This window comes from Lagopus muta, chromosome 8 (genome assembly GCF_023343835.1).
Source record: "Lagopus muta isolate bLagMut1 chromosome 8, bLagMut1 primary, whole genome shotgun sequence".
In the NCBI taxonomy this organism is placed as follows: domain Eukaryota; kingdom Metazoa; phylum Chordata; class Aves; order Galliformes; family Phasianidae; genus Lagopus; species Lagopus muta.
Window position 1 is genome coordinate 5147058 of NC_064440.1, and position 15892 is coordinate 5162949.

The 15892-nt window shown below is 38.5% G+C and overlaps 1 protein-coding gene and 1 long non-coding RNA gene across 5 annotated transcripts in view; one reads left to right on the top strand and one right to left on the bottom strand.

The window, feature by feature from the left end:
• LOC125696571 (von Willebrand factor D and EGF domain-containing protein-like) overlaps window positions 1-15892 on the top strand; it is a 168961-nt gene that overhangs the window by 96885 nt on the left and 56184 nt on the right. For both annotated transcript variants that reach the window (XM_048952370.1, XM_048952371.1), the window contains exons 14-20: window positions 283-387; window positions 2468-2582; window positions 4662-4912; window positions 6113-6332; window positions 11614-11751; window positions 13679-13831; window positions 15353-15517. In XM_048952370.1, the coding sequence (XP_048808327.1) occupies window positions 283-387; window positions 2468-2582; window positions 4662-4912; window positions 6113-6332; window positions 11614-11751; window positions 13679-13831; window positions 15353-15517 (1147 nt within the window). The remainder of the gene's footprint in view (window positions 1-282; window positions 388-2467; window positions 2583-4661; window positions 4913-6112; window positions 6333-11613; window positions 11752-13678; window positions 13832-15352; window positions 15518-15892) is intronic.
• Window positions 1-15892, bottom strand: part of LOC125696577 (uncharacterized) — a 191408-nt gene that overhangs the window by 25247 nt on the left and 150269 nt on the right. For all 3 annotated transcript variants that reach the window (XR_007378426.1, XR_007378425.1, XR_007378427.1), the window contains exon 3: window positions 4733-4904. This is a non-coding gene — a long non-coding RNA (uncharacterized LOC125696577). The remainder of the gene's footprint in view (window positions 1-4732; window positions 4905-15892) is intronic.

Consider the following 15892-nt stretch of genomic DNA (forward strand, 5'->3'; position numbering starts at 1 on the left):
TAAAAAAACAAAAACAAAACAAACTAACAAAAGAAGCACCTAACGGCAACCAGAAAAGTTGAATGCCAGCTGAGCCAAAAGATCTTTTAGTTATTAATGAATAGTTTCCACTTTGGAACATTAAGCAATTTGTTAGCTTGCAGTAGAGCGACTCACAAGTGCTTTAATTTGTCTTACTGGCAGGCATCCAGTTCAAGGGTGCAACAGTATATGCTCCAAAACGAGCAGACAGTCTCCATATGGAACATTATTACTTATAAGGATGATTTTTGTATCATTTAGATCACTGATGATGGCTTCCAGTACAGTAATTCCAGAGTGCTGACCCTGTACGACGCAGTCTGCCAGGCCTGCGAATCCCATCCAACTGGACTTTGTAAATTAAAGGTAATTTAAAGAGCATAAATGTTTAATATGGATCATTCATCTCCTCCCCAGCCCTCTCTCTCCCTCTGATGCACTGTGCGCAATAACTGTTTTAGAAGAGGAAAACCTGTTTCATAGTTCAGCAGAACAGCCTGATACTTTTCTGTCTTTCATAATCTCCTGTCTGTGAGTGTTTATATATATATATATTTTATGTATCTATATGCACTTTTTATGTTGGACCTTTCTCAGAAGGGTGCTTCCCAAAGAGCATGGCAGAGAACAGGTATACGTGTGGATGTCAGTACAAATAAATAAGGCTGGGCTGTGGCTGCCCTGCCATGAAGCTTGTCTCCGCTGTTGAATTATCTTTCCTAGGAAGCTCAGTTAGCTCTCCCAGGCTAGTTGGATGGGGTAATGCAGCTATAAGGTATTTCACTTCTACACCCATTTTCTGCTGTCTCAAGAGATATACTATGACGTATGTTACGCAGTCTTTGTCATGAGAAAACACCCTTGAGAGAACGTAAAACATTCTTGCTTACATTAAATAACACTAAGTACAAACATATAGTGCTTTGACAGCTTCAAAACCATAATCAAAAGCCTAGTGCTATGTTTAAAACTGCCAGCGCACTGGGAACTCTCAGGAGAGCACTATATCCTTTTGTTTTCCTGTGAACTTTCCAGTGTAACATCCTTCATCCCTTGAAAAAGAGATTGCCTGCTCTCATTTTCTATAGGACTGCATTAGACACCTTTTCTCTTTTTCAATGGGGCTTTAAAAGATATTTTTGGAGGGTGCTGATAAGAATATTTGAATGTGCTAATCCTGCTTTCCTACCCTGAGGCAAGTACAAGTGAACTGGAGACCACCCATCTTCATTCTTTTAAAATGAAGATTAATCAGGTACATTGTAACCTATTTGTCTGGCTGTTCTCATTAACACTAATGGGAAAACACAGTTTTCAAAGTTGCTCTGATTGCAATAAAGCATCAGTTACCAAAATAAAATGGAAGATCACATATTTCTAAGTAAGTAGAAACTGGTTTATAAACCCAAATGAGGGCAAAGCTATTTCAATTTAAGAATAAAAATAATTATGTCATAACCACGTCGATTAAAACTATTTGTTGTTATTTTTACAGCGAGGGCTTTCCCTATTCTTACATTTTTGGAACTCAGAAATAATATACATGCCATCTCAATATGCTGGTTTTCTCTTGGTGTCATAATAATTTCTAGCCTGAGATGCTTCAAGGGATTATTTGAACTAGGCTTCCAATTGCATCAAACCACTTTCTAATTACTCCTCTTATAACACCACTTTGTAATACCTAAATTGCTTTCAGAAAAGGTGTTTCAATTAAGGGACATTTTATACCAGGCCAGCTTGCATGCTCTGTTCCTCTTTTATGGAGCCTATTCTCTACCACATTACCACATCAGAAAAACAGCAGCTTTTTTATCAGAACTTCAAGCCTTTGAAAGCAATGATGTAATAAAATCTAATTCACATCCAAATTTTAACATTGGAAATCTGTCATGTTGTATCACATTGAGAAAATTATAAGAGTCCTTTTAGGTCTGGGTTTTGTGGGTATTTTACCTATTGCACTTGAAGTGGTACTATGCCACCACCAATATTGCCCACTAACCCACGTCCCTTAGTACCACATCTACATGATTCTAGAACACCTACATGAGATTTCACATAAGTCACATCTGAGAGCTACTAAATAGTTACCACATCAGTAGTCACAGCTAGGAATAACAATCACATCCGCTACATACTGTTAAAATGAAAATAGAATCATGCTCACATTCATCTATGACAATCAGCATTACATGTTACCTGTGATAAAGGATTCAAAGCTACAGGGATCTTATGTGGAAACTGAATGATCTCCACGTCATTCTTTCTCCCTGTCACCATATAAATTGATATCAATTTACTGTTTCAAGAGACAAGCAAGATTCTGCTTATCTCTAAAATATATTAACTGCTAATTTCTTAACTTTCCTTCTTTCTTTCTTTTGTTGTTTTTTTTTTTTCCTTGCATTCACCTCCCACCCATTTTTATTTTCTTTTTTGACAGGACAATACTTGTAATATAGATGGACTTTGCTATGGGGAAGGAGAGTCAAGCCCTGCCAGTCCTTGTCTTCTCTGTGAACCTGATATCTCTAAGTTCACCTGGTCTATTAATGAAAGTAAGACAGCTTTTCCTAAGATTTAGAAGCTCTTAGCTGGGAATTTAGTACTCAGTTTATGAAATGCAGTTTCTCCATTTCTTGATATGGATCTATTCTGCATAGTGCTTGTGGACTGCTTACAGTGGGAATAATTGGGTGCACAATAAATAGGGACTGAACAGACACACAAAGTACTCCACTATGTGTACTATGCATTTGGCTTCTCCTCTTGTTCTGGCTGAAACTTGACAAATCTTTAATTATTAAAATCAAAATAATGGCTTATAAAGAAGTTTTTCATATGCTGATAACACATGCAGGGCCCATATCTGTCAGCAAAAGGTGATGGACCCTAAAAACATCAGTGATAGTCTCACAGGTACAAATCTTTAAGGGAACAGTTTGAGGAAAACACTGCTTTCAAAACACTAATGTATATTTTTGGTCTGAGCCAAATACTGTCAATTGCCACACGAAAGACCATGGAATGGCCCAGACTCTAAGTGATAGGGAAACCAAGCAGCTCATTGTGCAGCCCTTCATAGCAGGGGTCATGGGGAAAGCTGCCTTTCAAACATTCAAGCACTTCTTGAATGCTAAGAATGGCACTGGCCTTCTTGGCCACCTGGGCACACTGCTGGCTCATGTTCAGCCAGCTCTCAACTAACACCTCCAGATCATTTGCTGCCACATAAGATCTGGCTTTATGTTCTTTTGTGTCTATAACACCTTTTACCCTCCATCCAGTAAACACCATCTTTGTGTTTATCTTTAAAAGCACACCATCATCAATATTTCATTGATTACTTTGGGCACAACTTTTATGGGCTCCACATCTTGATTGTTTGTGAAGCAGAAGTTAAATTAATAGATGGAAGATTTCAACAGTTTTGCCAGGACAATCTGCTGGAGAAGCAGCTTAGAAAGCTTTGATAGCACAGCAGCAATGAGTAAATGCAGAGGCATTTAAATAGCTGCATAATGCGAGGCATGCTATGGAAAGCAAAGCGTGATAGAAGGATATGCACACACAAAAGAAATGATGCAAAGACACAGGTTGTCTTTATGGGAACAAATATACGGGTCAAATTTTAGATTGTGACTTTAAATTATCATAAATATTCTCTAAGTTAAAAATTACAAGTTGCATTGTGAGAAGATTCCTTTAAATATTGGTATATGTCAATTTGTACTGCTGGTTACGGAGGAAAGAGGCTGGAGATCGAGAAGGCTTCTGACACTGAGATGAAATTTCCAGCCCTGCATAGTGCTGCTGTCACCTGAAGGTATTCATTTGATCTTACTTTTTCTTGGTTTCTAATATTAAAATGTAAAATTTCTCCACCTTGCCTTGCTCGCATCTTTTTATTGTAAGTACCTTCAGGCAGCATTTGTCTATTACTGTACAATAGCTCAGTATAATTAGGCTTTTATCATCATTAAGGAAATACTGAATGTAAACAACACTGAAAACAACACTAAAAATAACAAGACCAATGTTGATATGCACTCCTGTCTCTGGGGATAGAGAATTTCAGTATCACAGATGTACATCTCCTGGCACTGAGAAGATCTTTATTCCAGAAGTGTCCAATTGAATTCAATTAAACTGCTAAGGCTGAATTACCACTCACGTGTAAAGAGAGTAGAATCTACTCAATGGAAGAATTTCACAACGTTTGCCACCAAAAGTTGCCCAGCCAATTTGTCATTCATCATTTTGAGAATTGGCTTACTTACATTTAAACAGAACAGGGTAGAGTAGGGTAGATCAGCATACATACATTAGAGATACAGTTAAAGTTTCACTAAGAACTAGGGGACACGAAGCAGTAAGAGGTTACAAAAGATATGCCCAGACTCCTCCCATGTATCTGATACACATCAATGATAATCAGTACGGAACATGAGAAAAAGAAGAGTAAAGAAGTGCGTGTTTGGTAAAGCCATTTGCTGCCTCTAACATCTAAATTGTTTCCTCCACCAGTCTCAGGATACTTTCATCACTGAGAGAACCCCTACGAGGACCTGTGCTGTGAATCTTTACACGGTAGAAACAAGAATTTATGTAATCATGGTTTCATTTTTGCTGTTTAGACAACCTGCCTCCTGTGTTCCAGGCCCCCTCCAGCCAGCTGCTGACATTTATTGGTGAGAATTTTGTTTACCAGTTAACAGCGGTGGATCCAGAAGGGTCAGCTGTGCTATTCATCTTAGAGGCTGGGCCACAGGATGCCAGGCTCTCTCCCGCTGGCCTTCTTATCTGGAAAGTTGATTCAGAAGAAACGCAGACCTTTGAATTCACTGTGTCGGATGAATGCAATGCGCAGAGCAGATACGCTGTTGAGGTAAGAAAAAAATGCTTTAAAGAAAAGGACAACATACCTGTTTATCATGTTCTCATTTTGGCACAGCTGTCATTATAACTAATAGTTTGTTACTCTCTAAAAATAAAAAGACCTCAGCTATTTCCTCATAAACCCTTATATTATGCAGCATAGCAATAATGATCAATTAATGGAATAAATATCTCTGAGAACGTAGAAACTATACATACAATGAACAAGAGAGAGTGCTATTGATTGCTGTTTGAAAGAACTCTCTTCTAGAGCCTGTTAATGGTTCATTAATCTGCTTTAAAATTCACATTCTGCATTTGGATCATAGAAAAAAAAGAAGTATATAACATAAAAGACCCAGCTTTAGCTATAAAAGGAAGATTATAACTCATTCTCAATGATATCTTTAGAGGGTGTCTTGCTCTTATGTCATTACTCCACACTTTAAGTTTCTTGGCAGAGCTCGTGCATGACTTTATTGCATAGCCTAACATTAATCCCATGATAGGATGAGCTAATAAAGTGGGATGCAGAACCCTGGCACAAGAACAATTTTGTGAAGAAAAGGATATTTTTCCTAAAGACTCTAATTTCTGCTCATTCAAACCACTCGCATCAAAAATACTGAGCTGCTGAACACAGGCAGCAAAGGGGAAATGCTTCAAACTAGATCTGCATTTAACAAGATGGGAGAGTACAGAGGTTTGAATCTGTTGAAATCCCTTTCTCATCCATATGTAACATGATTATGGATCTCTATTCCTTGAGAGAGAAACTGGGTGAAGAATGCCACAATCCTCATCCTGACTGGGAGCCATTTATAATGTAAAGCAGTAAGGATGGTACACAGGCAGGCAAAGAGAAGAGATTTTTCATTTCTTTGAAGAATGAGGAACAAATCTTGCCCTCAGACACCATGTAAAAACTGCTGTTATAGCAAATAGGGCTTCTTTCTCAGAAGAAGTTAGAATGTGCCCCTAAGTGATGAAGAAAAAAATCCCTCTAAAGCCAAGATTCCAGTCAGATAAATAAGTATGCTGAGTATGAGACCGTCTATCTAGACAAAGGAAATTGGTTAGAAATAAGTATTCATAATACTAGACAACGTGCTTGCACTGCAAATCTGGCCCCTCCTGACAGGTACCAATATACCTCTCAGCAGTGATTATTCAGAGGAATCTTATCACAACTCTCTTTTGCCTTCCTCAGGTTCGAGTGAAGCCCTGCAGCTGTCTCAATGGCGGAACGTGTGTTACCAATATTAAATTCCCCCCAGGCCTTGGTGAATATCTGTGTTTATGTCCAAATGGATTTGATGGAGGGCTTTGCCAGGAAGATATTAATGAGTGCAAATCAAATCCGTGCAAAAGCGGAACTTGTGTGGATGGTGTGGACAGCTATGCTTGTCAATGTCCCCCTGGTTTAGGAGGTAAGACATCCTTTCTTCCAGCTCTAACTAGAGACAAATTGCATTTCAGGAAATTTTGACTGCAGTGGAACCACAGGAATATGTCAAATGGTCAACATTAGATTCCTCTTCTGACTTAGCTTTTGACAGATAACATGTAAAAGCAGCAATCTAATTATCCATGCTCAAGGGAGGAAAAAGACCTAGAGGTCCGCAGCCTGAAATGACCATGATAGAGTGGTCAACCACTATATCTCAGCTTCCCCCAGCTCATTTCCCAGCTATCCACATGCGAGATGAGCCGGAGGAAGAAGTTTAAGCCTTAGAGAACCACAAGCCCATTGTGCTGTCAGACATACTGATGGAGCAAAGTCTAAGCTTTTAAGCTGTTCAGGGCTGACCACAATATGATTTTAAGGGATACAGGCAAGAGGAATGATCATTGCCCCCAGAAAGTTCCTTTCAGAAATGCAGAATATAAAGCACGAAGTGGAGAAATAGAAGGAACTGCAGTGAAGACAGAAGAGGTGGCTGCAAGACATACAGTGCATACAGAAACAGAGGGAGTGAGAACCTGAAGCGTCAGGTGAGAGAGCAGCATCTCATAGATCACAGAGGTGAGAGCAGCTTGGAGCTGTGCTGGGCTGTGTGGAGCTGCTGCCAGTTGTCATACAGAGCCCTGCACCTCCTCCACACCGGGACCCACACTCCAGCTGCTGGTATCACAGCTTGCTGCCAACACAACAAGCTTTCACATCAGCCCAAATATGCCTTCTGGAGCCTCACTGAAGCTGCAGTCTTTTTATTTGCAGTTTATCCTTTCAGGGGGCAGAAAGCAAATCTAAACATACAGGATTTCTAAACGTGGCCTTTTCTTAGCTTTGCTGCTAGCATCAGTGCCATTTAAAAGAGCAGCCACTTGCACAGTAGTCATTACTTTGATTAGTCATTGGAAAGGGAAGGCTTTGCCTTACTATCCATTCATGTCAGAGTCAAACCAGCCTCCCAGCAGTAAAGGAAGAGTACTAACAGAAACGGTTTTAAGATACCATTTGGGCCAGAACCATCTGAAAAGAAAGGAGAAAAAAAAAACCAACATCTTAAGCTGAACTCAGATTTCAGTGCTTGAAATCTTTGTAAAAGAATAACTGTTCTGGTCACATATGAAAGCATGAATGAATTCATGACACCCAAAATACTGATTGCAGTACAGTGCTATATCTTTGAAAATTTCAAGAAGTAACATCGAAAGCACTTAACTGTTACTGCATATGGTATCTATATACAAAAACCATGAATGGATTATCCTCAGTGGGCTCATGGAGGCAGGAAGGCATCCCTTCTCTCCTTCAGTTGTTCATCATGCCTTCTCTGTTTTAGTCATGTGGGATTGAAAGTTCAGACTTCATTACATATAAGATTCCAATAGAGATGAAACAAAAGCAATTCAGACTTGGGAGCTCATAAAAGTGGCCAAAAAGTTTCATGATAATGACTCCAGGTAATGGGACAGTACAGCCAAGATCTACTATCGAAAGTGTTTATGCCACAAAATACTACTGAGAGAGCTATGCACAAGCTTATGCATAGAGAAGAATGATAGAAAATGAAATTTCGATCAAAACTTCAAACAAAATCAACACATTTAGAGTGGCATAGTCTTCAATTCCTCTGGAAATAATTTCCCCAGAGAAATTTCGGAATATCTTCAGCTGGATTTGGTTAAATACTTTAAATACACTGTTGAGAAGATTCCTCACTGCCTTCAAGGAGGTAGATTAATGGATAAAAAGCAATTCAACTAGTTAATAACATCAATGTGTCTGCTCCTGTTCACTGACCTTCACCAGTTTCTCGCTCCTGAACATAGATGGAATGAAATGCATTATTCCACATAAAATAGTTTGCCATAATTATAATGCTTTATTTATAAACTCATATGGTGTATATTCTAAAATGTGGTTCTTATTCTTATGCAAACATTCAAGAATGAAATATCCAGCACTTTAGAATAACGTGCTTGAAAGCAGCATACATCCAGCTCTGAAAATAAGGACAAGGGACACCTTAATGGCCAGAAAAACACTGTTTTCCTGAATCCTTAAGCCCTGTCAGTTTAGATAAATATGAAGTGCTTTTCCTGTACCTCCCCGGCCCAAAAGCTAAAACAGAATCAACAGCAAAATAAAAATATGATTGAGCGAAACAGAAATACATCTCAAAATTTTAATAGCAGGTGAGAAATTATAAGCAAACAGAGCTGAAAGCCAGCTGGGAAGGAGATGATTTTACTTCAGGGCAGGTTCTGTGACAACAATAAAATCTCATCCTTGATGCTGTGTTTATGTCTCAGTTCCCCAGAAAACCATCAATAATCTAATGAGAAGGCAATGCTATACTGCTCAAGTGACAGCATCATTTCACCATCAAATCTTTACAAATGATAGGGAACAGGTAGTAGAAACAAAATGTTAACTCTTTTGAGAGCTTCCAAAACACCACTGCAAGAGAAGAAGGATAAAGAACAAAGTGTTTTGCTGAATGGTAGCAATTCAGGTGCATCTGTGTATCTCTGGCAGTCTAAGTGCACAACGCAAAAATAGGAACAAGGCAGGGAGAGCCATAGGAAAATGTGAGAGGATGATGACTCCAGAATTATTAATATTTCCAATTTCTGCAGAGGTTAACACATGCTTATCTCATTATGCGTTCAGAGCTCATTCATTCTCCTGCACCAGTGTTAACAAGAATTCCCATTGTTTCTTCTTTCGGTCACTGAAAGCAAGAGTCTTATCTTCTTGAGAACAGAACACCTCCTTGAAAAAACTGTGTCTAAATCATAAAACCATCCTTTCTTTTCCTATGTATCCGTTCATTAATATGGGGGCAGAGAGGAAGAGAAGGAAACTGGGGAAAAAAAAAAAATGTTCACAGTTTATAATAAAACCTTACAGTCTCTCAATGAGATTTCCTCTTCATTTAGATTCAGCTTAACTTGAACACTGTCAAAAAGTCCTTCTCTACATCTGTAGGTGGTCAGCTTCTCTCAAGGCATGAAAGGAGTTGATCTCAGCCAATTTCTCATGCGGGGACAGAGAAATAGAGCTGGCAAGGAAACAGATGTTTCAACGTTGCAACCTGAAGATCTTTTATTCCTAATATTTTCATTTGTGCGGTAGCAGTGTCAATAGAACTGGGACTCCCTCGTGTTGCAGCACACTGGAGGTCACGCAAGCACAGTAACTGACATTTCTTGTTGAAGACAATTTTCTATCAATTTCTACTGCCTCTCCAGCAACCTTCAGCAAAGTTTAAGACTTTCCAAATGTTCTCCTCAGATACTGCTGCATTAACATTATGCCAACATTAATCAGACAGCATTTAAAACTGTCTCTTTTAGTGAAATGAAGTGCTGCTTGCATGGTTCTACATTTAAGTTGGTTGGGTGGGTTTTAAAATTTAGGCTGGTATTTATGGTTTTCCTTTGCTTTTTGGAATTCTCTCATTTTTGAGATTTTAAAGTCAGACCTTTGCAAAACAGTGTGGAGGAAGGAGGGAAAAGAGGAAAGGGATTGAGAGAGAAGCAGATCTTGTTACCCAAACTGGGAACTTCATTCCCACTTTGACTGCCCCTGGTATCATGTTTCATCTTTATACTAAAGGAAAGAAAATAATTACTAATCTAACTGGAAGAAAACTCATTCAGTATTTCCCACAATTTGATGTCTAATAATTTCCTAATGTGTCATCAGACAGCAGTATCAGATAGAAACAGCATGATGCTATCAATGTGCTAATTAAATTATACAGTATAAACAATAATCCAAAATGTAACCAAAGAGAAAAAATAAATGAATACCTGTAACACTAGGTGATGTCCAACATGCATAAAACAAGGAGTGCTTTCCTAAGCAAGAAGCATGCACAAGTAGAACAACCTCTATTCAGATGGCAGCAGAAAAGGGACATGACTTTTGTTCTGCTGTTCATTTTTTTTTTACTGCCCACAAGAGAAAGCAGGCATGAGAAGGTGAAGCCACTAGCTTCACAGAGGCAGCACAACCAAGAGAGATTTCAATTATATTTTCTTACATGAAGATGCTATTTTAACTTGAAAGGAGATGTAGAACCTGAAACACTGAAAAAACAAGAGATTATGCTGCAGAAGATGAATAACAACGTTCTGTTTCTTTAGTTCAGCTTCCTGTGACAAATTTGCGTTTTGAAGAATGACGTTTTAAGAATAAAAAGAGATTCTATCTTAGTCAACCTGAATATCCAATAAGGAACAAGGCATTCTGAACCTTATGCACCAGAATATCCCTTTCTTGGGACTCCCCAGAAAGTGTCCCAGTTTCGTTGGGTATTCTACAAGGAGAAAAGAACAAAGGGCATTCCTTAATACAGATGTTATGGGATAGTTCAAGACTGGGCTACATGTTCCAGTGACCAACAGCAGCCAATCAAATTTTTTCAAGTGCACGTATTCAGCAGCATGTTTATCTGAAGCTCAAGTGAGTCTGTAAACAACACTGTACATGATTACTCCACATCATTTCATGTTCAGATAGTCATTTTAGCTTTGGGGTCAGCCTCCTCTACAGGTATCCATTCATTCATCCAGTGCTGTGACTGAACATTAATTACTTCAAGGGATTTTAAGATGTTTACATCCAAAATCATCAATAGCCACGATCCACTGTTTGGGGTTTAGATCCTACAGTAGCTTATCTTCTGAATGCCAGCTCTGTGGCTCACAGACATTTTCAGACAATTCATTCAAATTTTAAGTTAAACAGAAACATCTGCTTTTTTTTAATTTGATCGTTTTGTCAGATTCACCATTAGCCAGACTCTATCAGGCTGTTGTACAATAAGCTATTAATAGTGTGACATTCCCACAGAAATGAAAAGCATGGAGTGTCAAGTATGTGACTCTTTGTATCCTAAAGCCAAAATGGGTACATTGCCCACTTTGGTGTATGACAAAGATCTCACATAAACATGATAACAAAAACAGAAGGTAAGACATGAAAGGCAGAGCAATAACTTATTTAATAAGCACCGCTTTCTAGGAGCTGTAGTCCCAAGTTCAGCACTCCTGGTGCCAACAAGAACAGTACTAAACAGTCTGATGAAAATATGTTTAAGGCCAATTGTGGGGAAATTGATGCTAACGTGAGTGACATCTCCTGTAATGAGTTCACAGATGAGAAATAAGCCTCAATCTGAATGAACATTTAAGCTGAAGAATAAACAGGGAATATCTCCTGATTATTAACCTCCGCTTGGTTTGCCACAGGGCTTACTTGTCAGGAAGACAAGAATGAGTGTGAAGAAGGTCTGTGTTTTCCAGGAGTGTCCTGCATGAACACCTTTGGATCATACGTGTGTGGAATTTGTCCAAGTGGGATGGAGGGAAATGGTAAAACTTGCAAATGTAAGAGCATGATTTGTTATAATAGAAGGGTAAAAATGGGCCCACTTCTGCTGCTGTTATCCTCAATTGAGTACTTTGTCATTCACTTCAAGGACAGACTTTTAAATATACAAACCAGACTACTGTCATCTTATATTAATATGGATAATTGCAAATTGGTCTCAGTTTGCTGTTTTTCACTGCAGTTTAGTTTCATTTTGATTAGAATGAACACCATAGCATACAAAAAAGGTATTTTTCAGATGTCAGCCAGATAATTTGCCAAGGACGTTCTCCAGGTTCCCCGCTACTTCTCTCCTAAATAAATCATCTACTAACAAGTAGCTGGGGAGCACCTCAGGATTAGTTCTGTTCTGAGTGAATGCTGAGCAGAATGGATGTGGGGTAAGAGGAAGAAGATCCATGTGCAAATCCTTCACAGATTTCACCTTTCCGAGGTGTATTTCATGAGAGGGCGAAGCTCACAGCTGCTGAGCTTATGTTTGGCATGAGGTCACACCACAGATCCCAACAAGCAAAATAAAAGGCAGGAACAATTTAATACCTTTTCAGTATGCATTGCTGAGGCAGTTCTCTGCAAACTCTTGAGCAGGAAGCTACAGTGACTTTCTACCATGCTGAGACCTTTCCACTGCATGAGACATAAAATACCCACACTCTGCTTTTTTCAGTCACATACACACGTGAGTCTTCTCCAATAATGACATTTGGTGAGCAAGGACAAGAAAACTCAACATTTGATGTATTCTGCACTTGGTTGTTGGGGTTTCCAATCAAGTCCAAGAAGAAAATGATGCAGATGTTAACTTTCTCTTATACTGACTGCCAAAAGAAAAAACTGATTTTGTCTGCTTTACTAAGAATCCCCTCAATCATATTGCCCAACACCTGTATAGAAATGTTTTCTTTTATGTCTTGTTTAGCCATGCTGATTATTTCAAAGTGATTTTGCACCTGTTTCATGATTTTCTATTTTTCTAGGTAATCTGACTAACAAGGAAATTTATACAAAACTATGCTCAAAATAGATCCGAATCATGACTTCTTCCTATGCATTTTTTTTAATTGCAGATATATTTCCTTATTTCTAAAATACACATTTGTTAGAACAAGCAAAATAGAGTAACTAGAAATCATCCTACCTTCTACTAATACACAGGCTTACCATGCCCACACTTTCCTCACTGAAGGGTAAAGGCTTCTCAGAGGAAGGAGAAATCTGAAGTAATTTTATAACTGCTAAAGCAGTTCATAGCTCACTGCATTATTCAACATATATAAGTTTCATAGTCTCGGGCTCTGCTAGGAGCACAGAAAATCCAGGGCAACAGTTGTGTAACTTAAAACAAATGCAGTCTTGGCAATCCCTAGATCATCCAAGAAATTCTCTTCAAATTTTGTATAAATTGATATTTTCAAAAGGTTCCAGCAATCAGCTTTTCTCTTTACATTCGTATATACTTAACACAGATATTTTGAAACACATAAAGTTTGCAAGTGAGCTAAAGCCAACAAACACACACAATGCAGTTTCAGGCAGAAGCTTTCAAGGAGAGGCAGGAATCAAACAAACTTCAGGGCCCAGGCATTTGTGCACTGTCTTCATCCAACACCACACACTGCACAGAGACCCGATGCCTTCCTACTGCCCTTAGCTCAATAAAAGATCACTGTGCATATTAAGTACGTCTCTCAGATAAGCAAGGATTATTGAATTTGCACATTGTAACTTTTTCTATATTTATGTAGAAGCTTTGCTGAATGTCAGCAGCTGACTCACCTGATTGGCCTTTATTTGCTTGATGGTCAGCTTCCAGAGCAAACTGATGTCAAACTATCTGATTTGCTGTTACTGTTGCTTTTTATCATCAATCACAGCTAGTCCCTTAACACCTCGTTTCCTCGTCTCCATGTTTTCTTTTTACAGCTGTGCATGCTGGTGACTTTACAAAAGCTTTAATCGTTGACAACAACAATGGCAAAGGTGATTTGAACAAAACTGAAGTTGAGTGGCCACTGCACCCCTTAGAAGCAAAGAATTCTCCTGTAATTAGGAATTTTAACATAAGCACTAATCATGGTAGGTATACAAGGATACAAAATATTTTTCAGCTGTTCGTAGACTCATTAAAACCAGAAAAGACCACCAAGATCACCTAGTCCAACCACTGAACCATACCACCATGTCCACTAAACTATGCCTACATTGCAGTTTACATATTCAGAAATCATGCATTTAACCATTTTATCAGTAAACTTAAACTATTTATAATACATCACAGAAAGATAGAGTTAAAATCTCCTCAACACATCAGCCTGTAGGTTGCTGCTAAACAATTTTGCAAGGGAAAAGAGCCCTTAGAGCAGTAACAATCAGACTGGTCAGGCTTAAGTACAACCTCATCAGTTTTAAGACAGAACACAATCACTCCAAATCATAGTGATCAATGGAAAACAAGATGGTAAGAATGACAGCTTATGCCAACTTGCCGTAAACAAGATGGAATTTTATTCCATCATCTGACTGGCAGTCACTGCATTAAGACCAAGCTTTGAGCATAAATCAATGACTACAACAGATGCTTTTCCCAGGATATTTGTGACTGTCATTGTTACAGCAGGACCCAGACAACAACAGCACTTTCAAAAAAGAGTGTATATTGCTTACGTAGACCCACTTCTAATCAGTATTTCATTTTCCCTTGATTTTCTAGTGAGAGCAGGGAAGAGAATAATTTAGACTTGGTATATCTTTTGTGGGGACATATGTAGGAGAAAATAGTCTTTTTTTCTCACCTTCTTTTGCACATCTGTGCCAGGCTAGCCAAAACATAACGAGAAAATGATTTTTCTACATATCTGTGATATTCTTGTATGCAACATGCAATGACAACACTGGAAATGCTTGAGAATCACGATAGAGACTTCATGGAGGCCGTTATAAAAGATCTACAACCATCATTAAGATTTAATTCATCATCTGTTCTCTGTCGACACTATTAAATACTTCACAGGGAGTTCATATTTGTGCCATTCAGTGACATCATAAGTGATAAAATACCACATACTACCAGTGTTTAATTTAGCACATATTTCTAAGATAATTAAAATAGTCTCTTGTTATACAAGGTTCAACACTTTGAAGATGATTTCTAGATCAGAAACATAAGTACTTGTCAGTGAATTCTTAAAGATAAGGTATATATGTACTATAAGATTTGGTGATTACTTTCCAATTATATGAGACCAGAATGATATCTGAAAAACAGATTCTTACTCAGTTAAACTTTCACTTACGCTGAAAATTACAGTTTCTATATTATCAATGATAAATGCCTAACAACTCTGAGTTATAAACTTGTAAATATGTAGAAGACTAATAAATCTTGCTTTAATGAGAAACAGCTGTTCTGTTACACTGTGCCTACAGGACATTCTCATGCTTGGCACAAGGTCTGGGAACATTCTGCATTAATTACTCTTCAAAAGAATAAAAGCAGTTATAAAACTTTAGCTGGGCTTAGACATACTTACTTGTATATATGCAATTTGTCTGAGAAATGATAAATAAGCATGTTTGAACTTTCCTCTTTTTTTCTAGTCCACGCAGCACATCAGCCCCGTGTTACCACCTGTGCCAATAGGCCATGCTTTCCTGGAGTGCTGTGTTTCAATAGGAAACCCCCTTACGTTGGCTATGTCTGTGGCCGATGTCCAACAGGGTTTTTTGGAAATGGCCGAACCTGCAGCAAAGCCTCCAGACCAGGTACTTTCTAATTTTTTGGAATTTTTAATAGTTTTGAAGACAAAGGCTGTAAGTGAACCTGAAGCAGTATGACATTACAATACAATGTGCTTTAAAGTCAAACCCCAGTGCCTTTTTCTAACTGTGAATACTCTTACCTGACAAGCAGCACATCCTATTTCAGGAGTCCCTGTCTCTCAGCAATGAGATGCACTCTCTCATTTGCCACTAGTAGAATTCTTCAGGACAGGACTTATTAGAGGTACGAATCACCACATCTGTATTTCTGCCACTGCACAGACATACAATTTCAAAACATGTTTCCTTCTCCGTGGGATAGGAACATGACACATGCCAGTACCACTCTGCTTTCCTTCCCTCCTAACTCATTTGTGG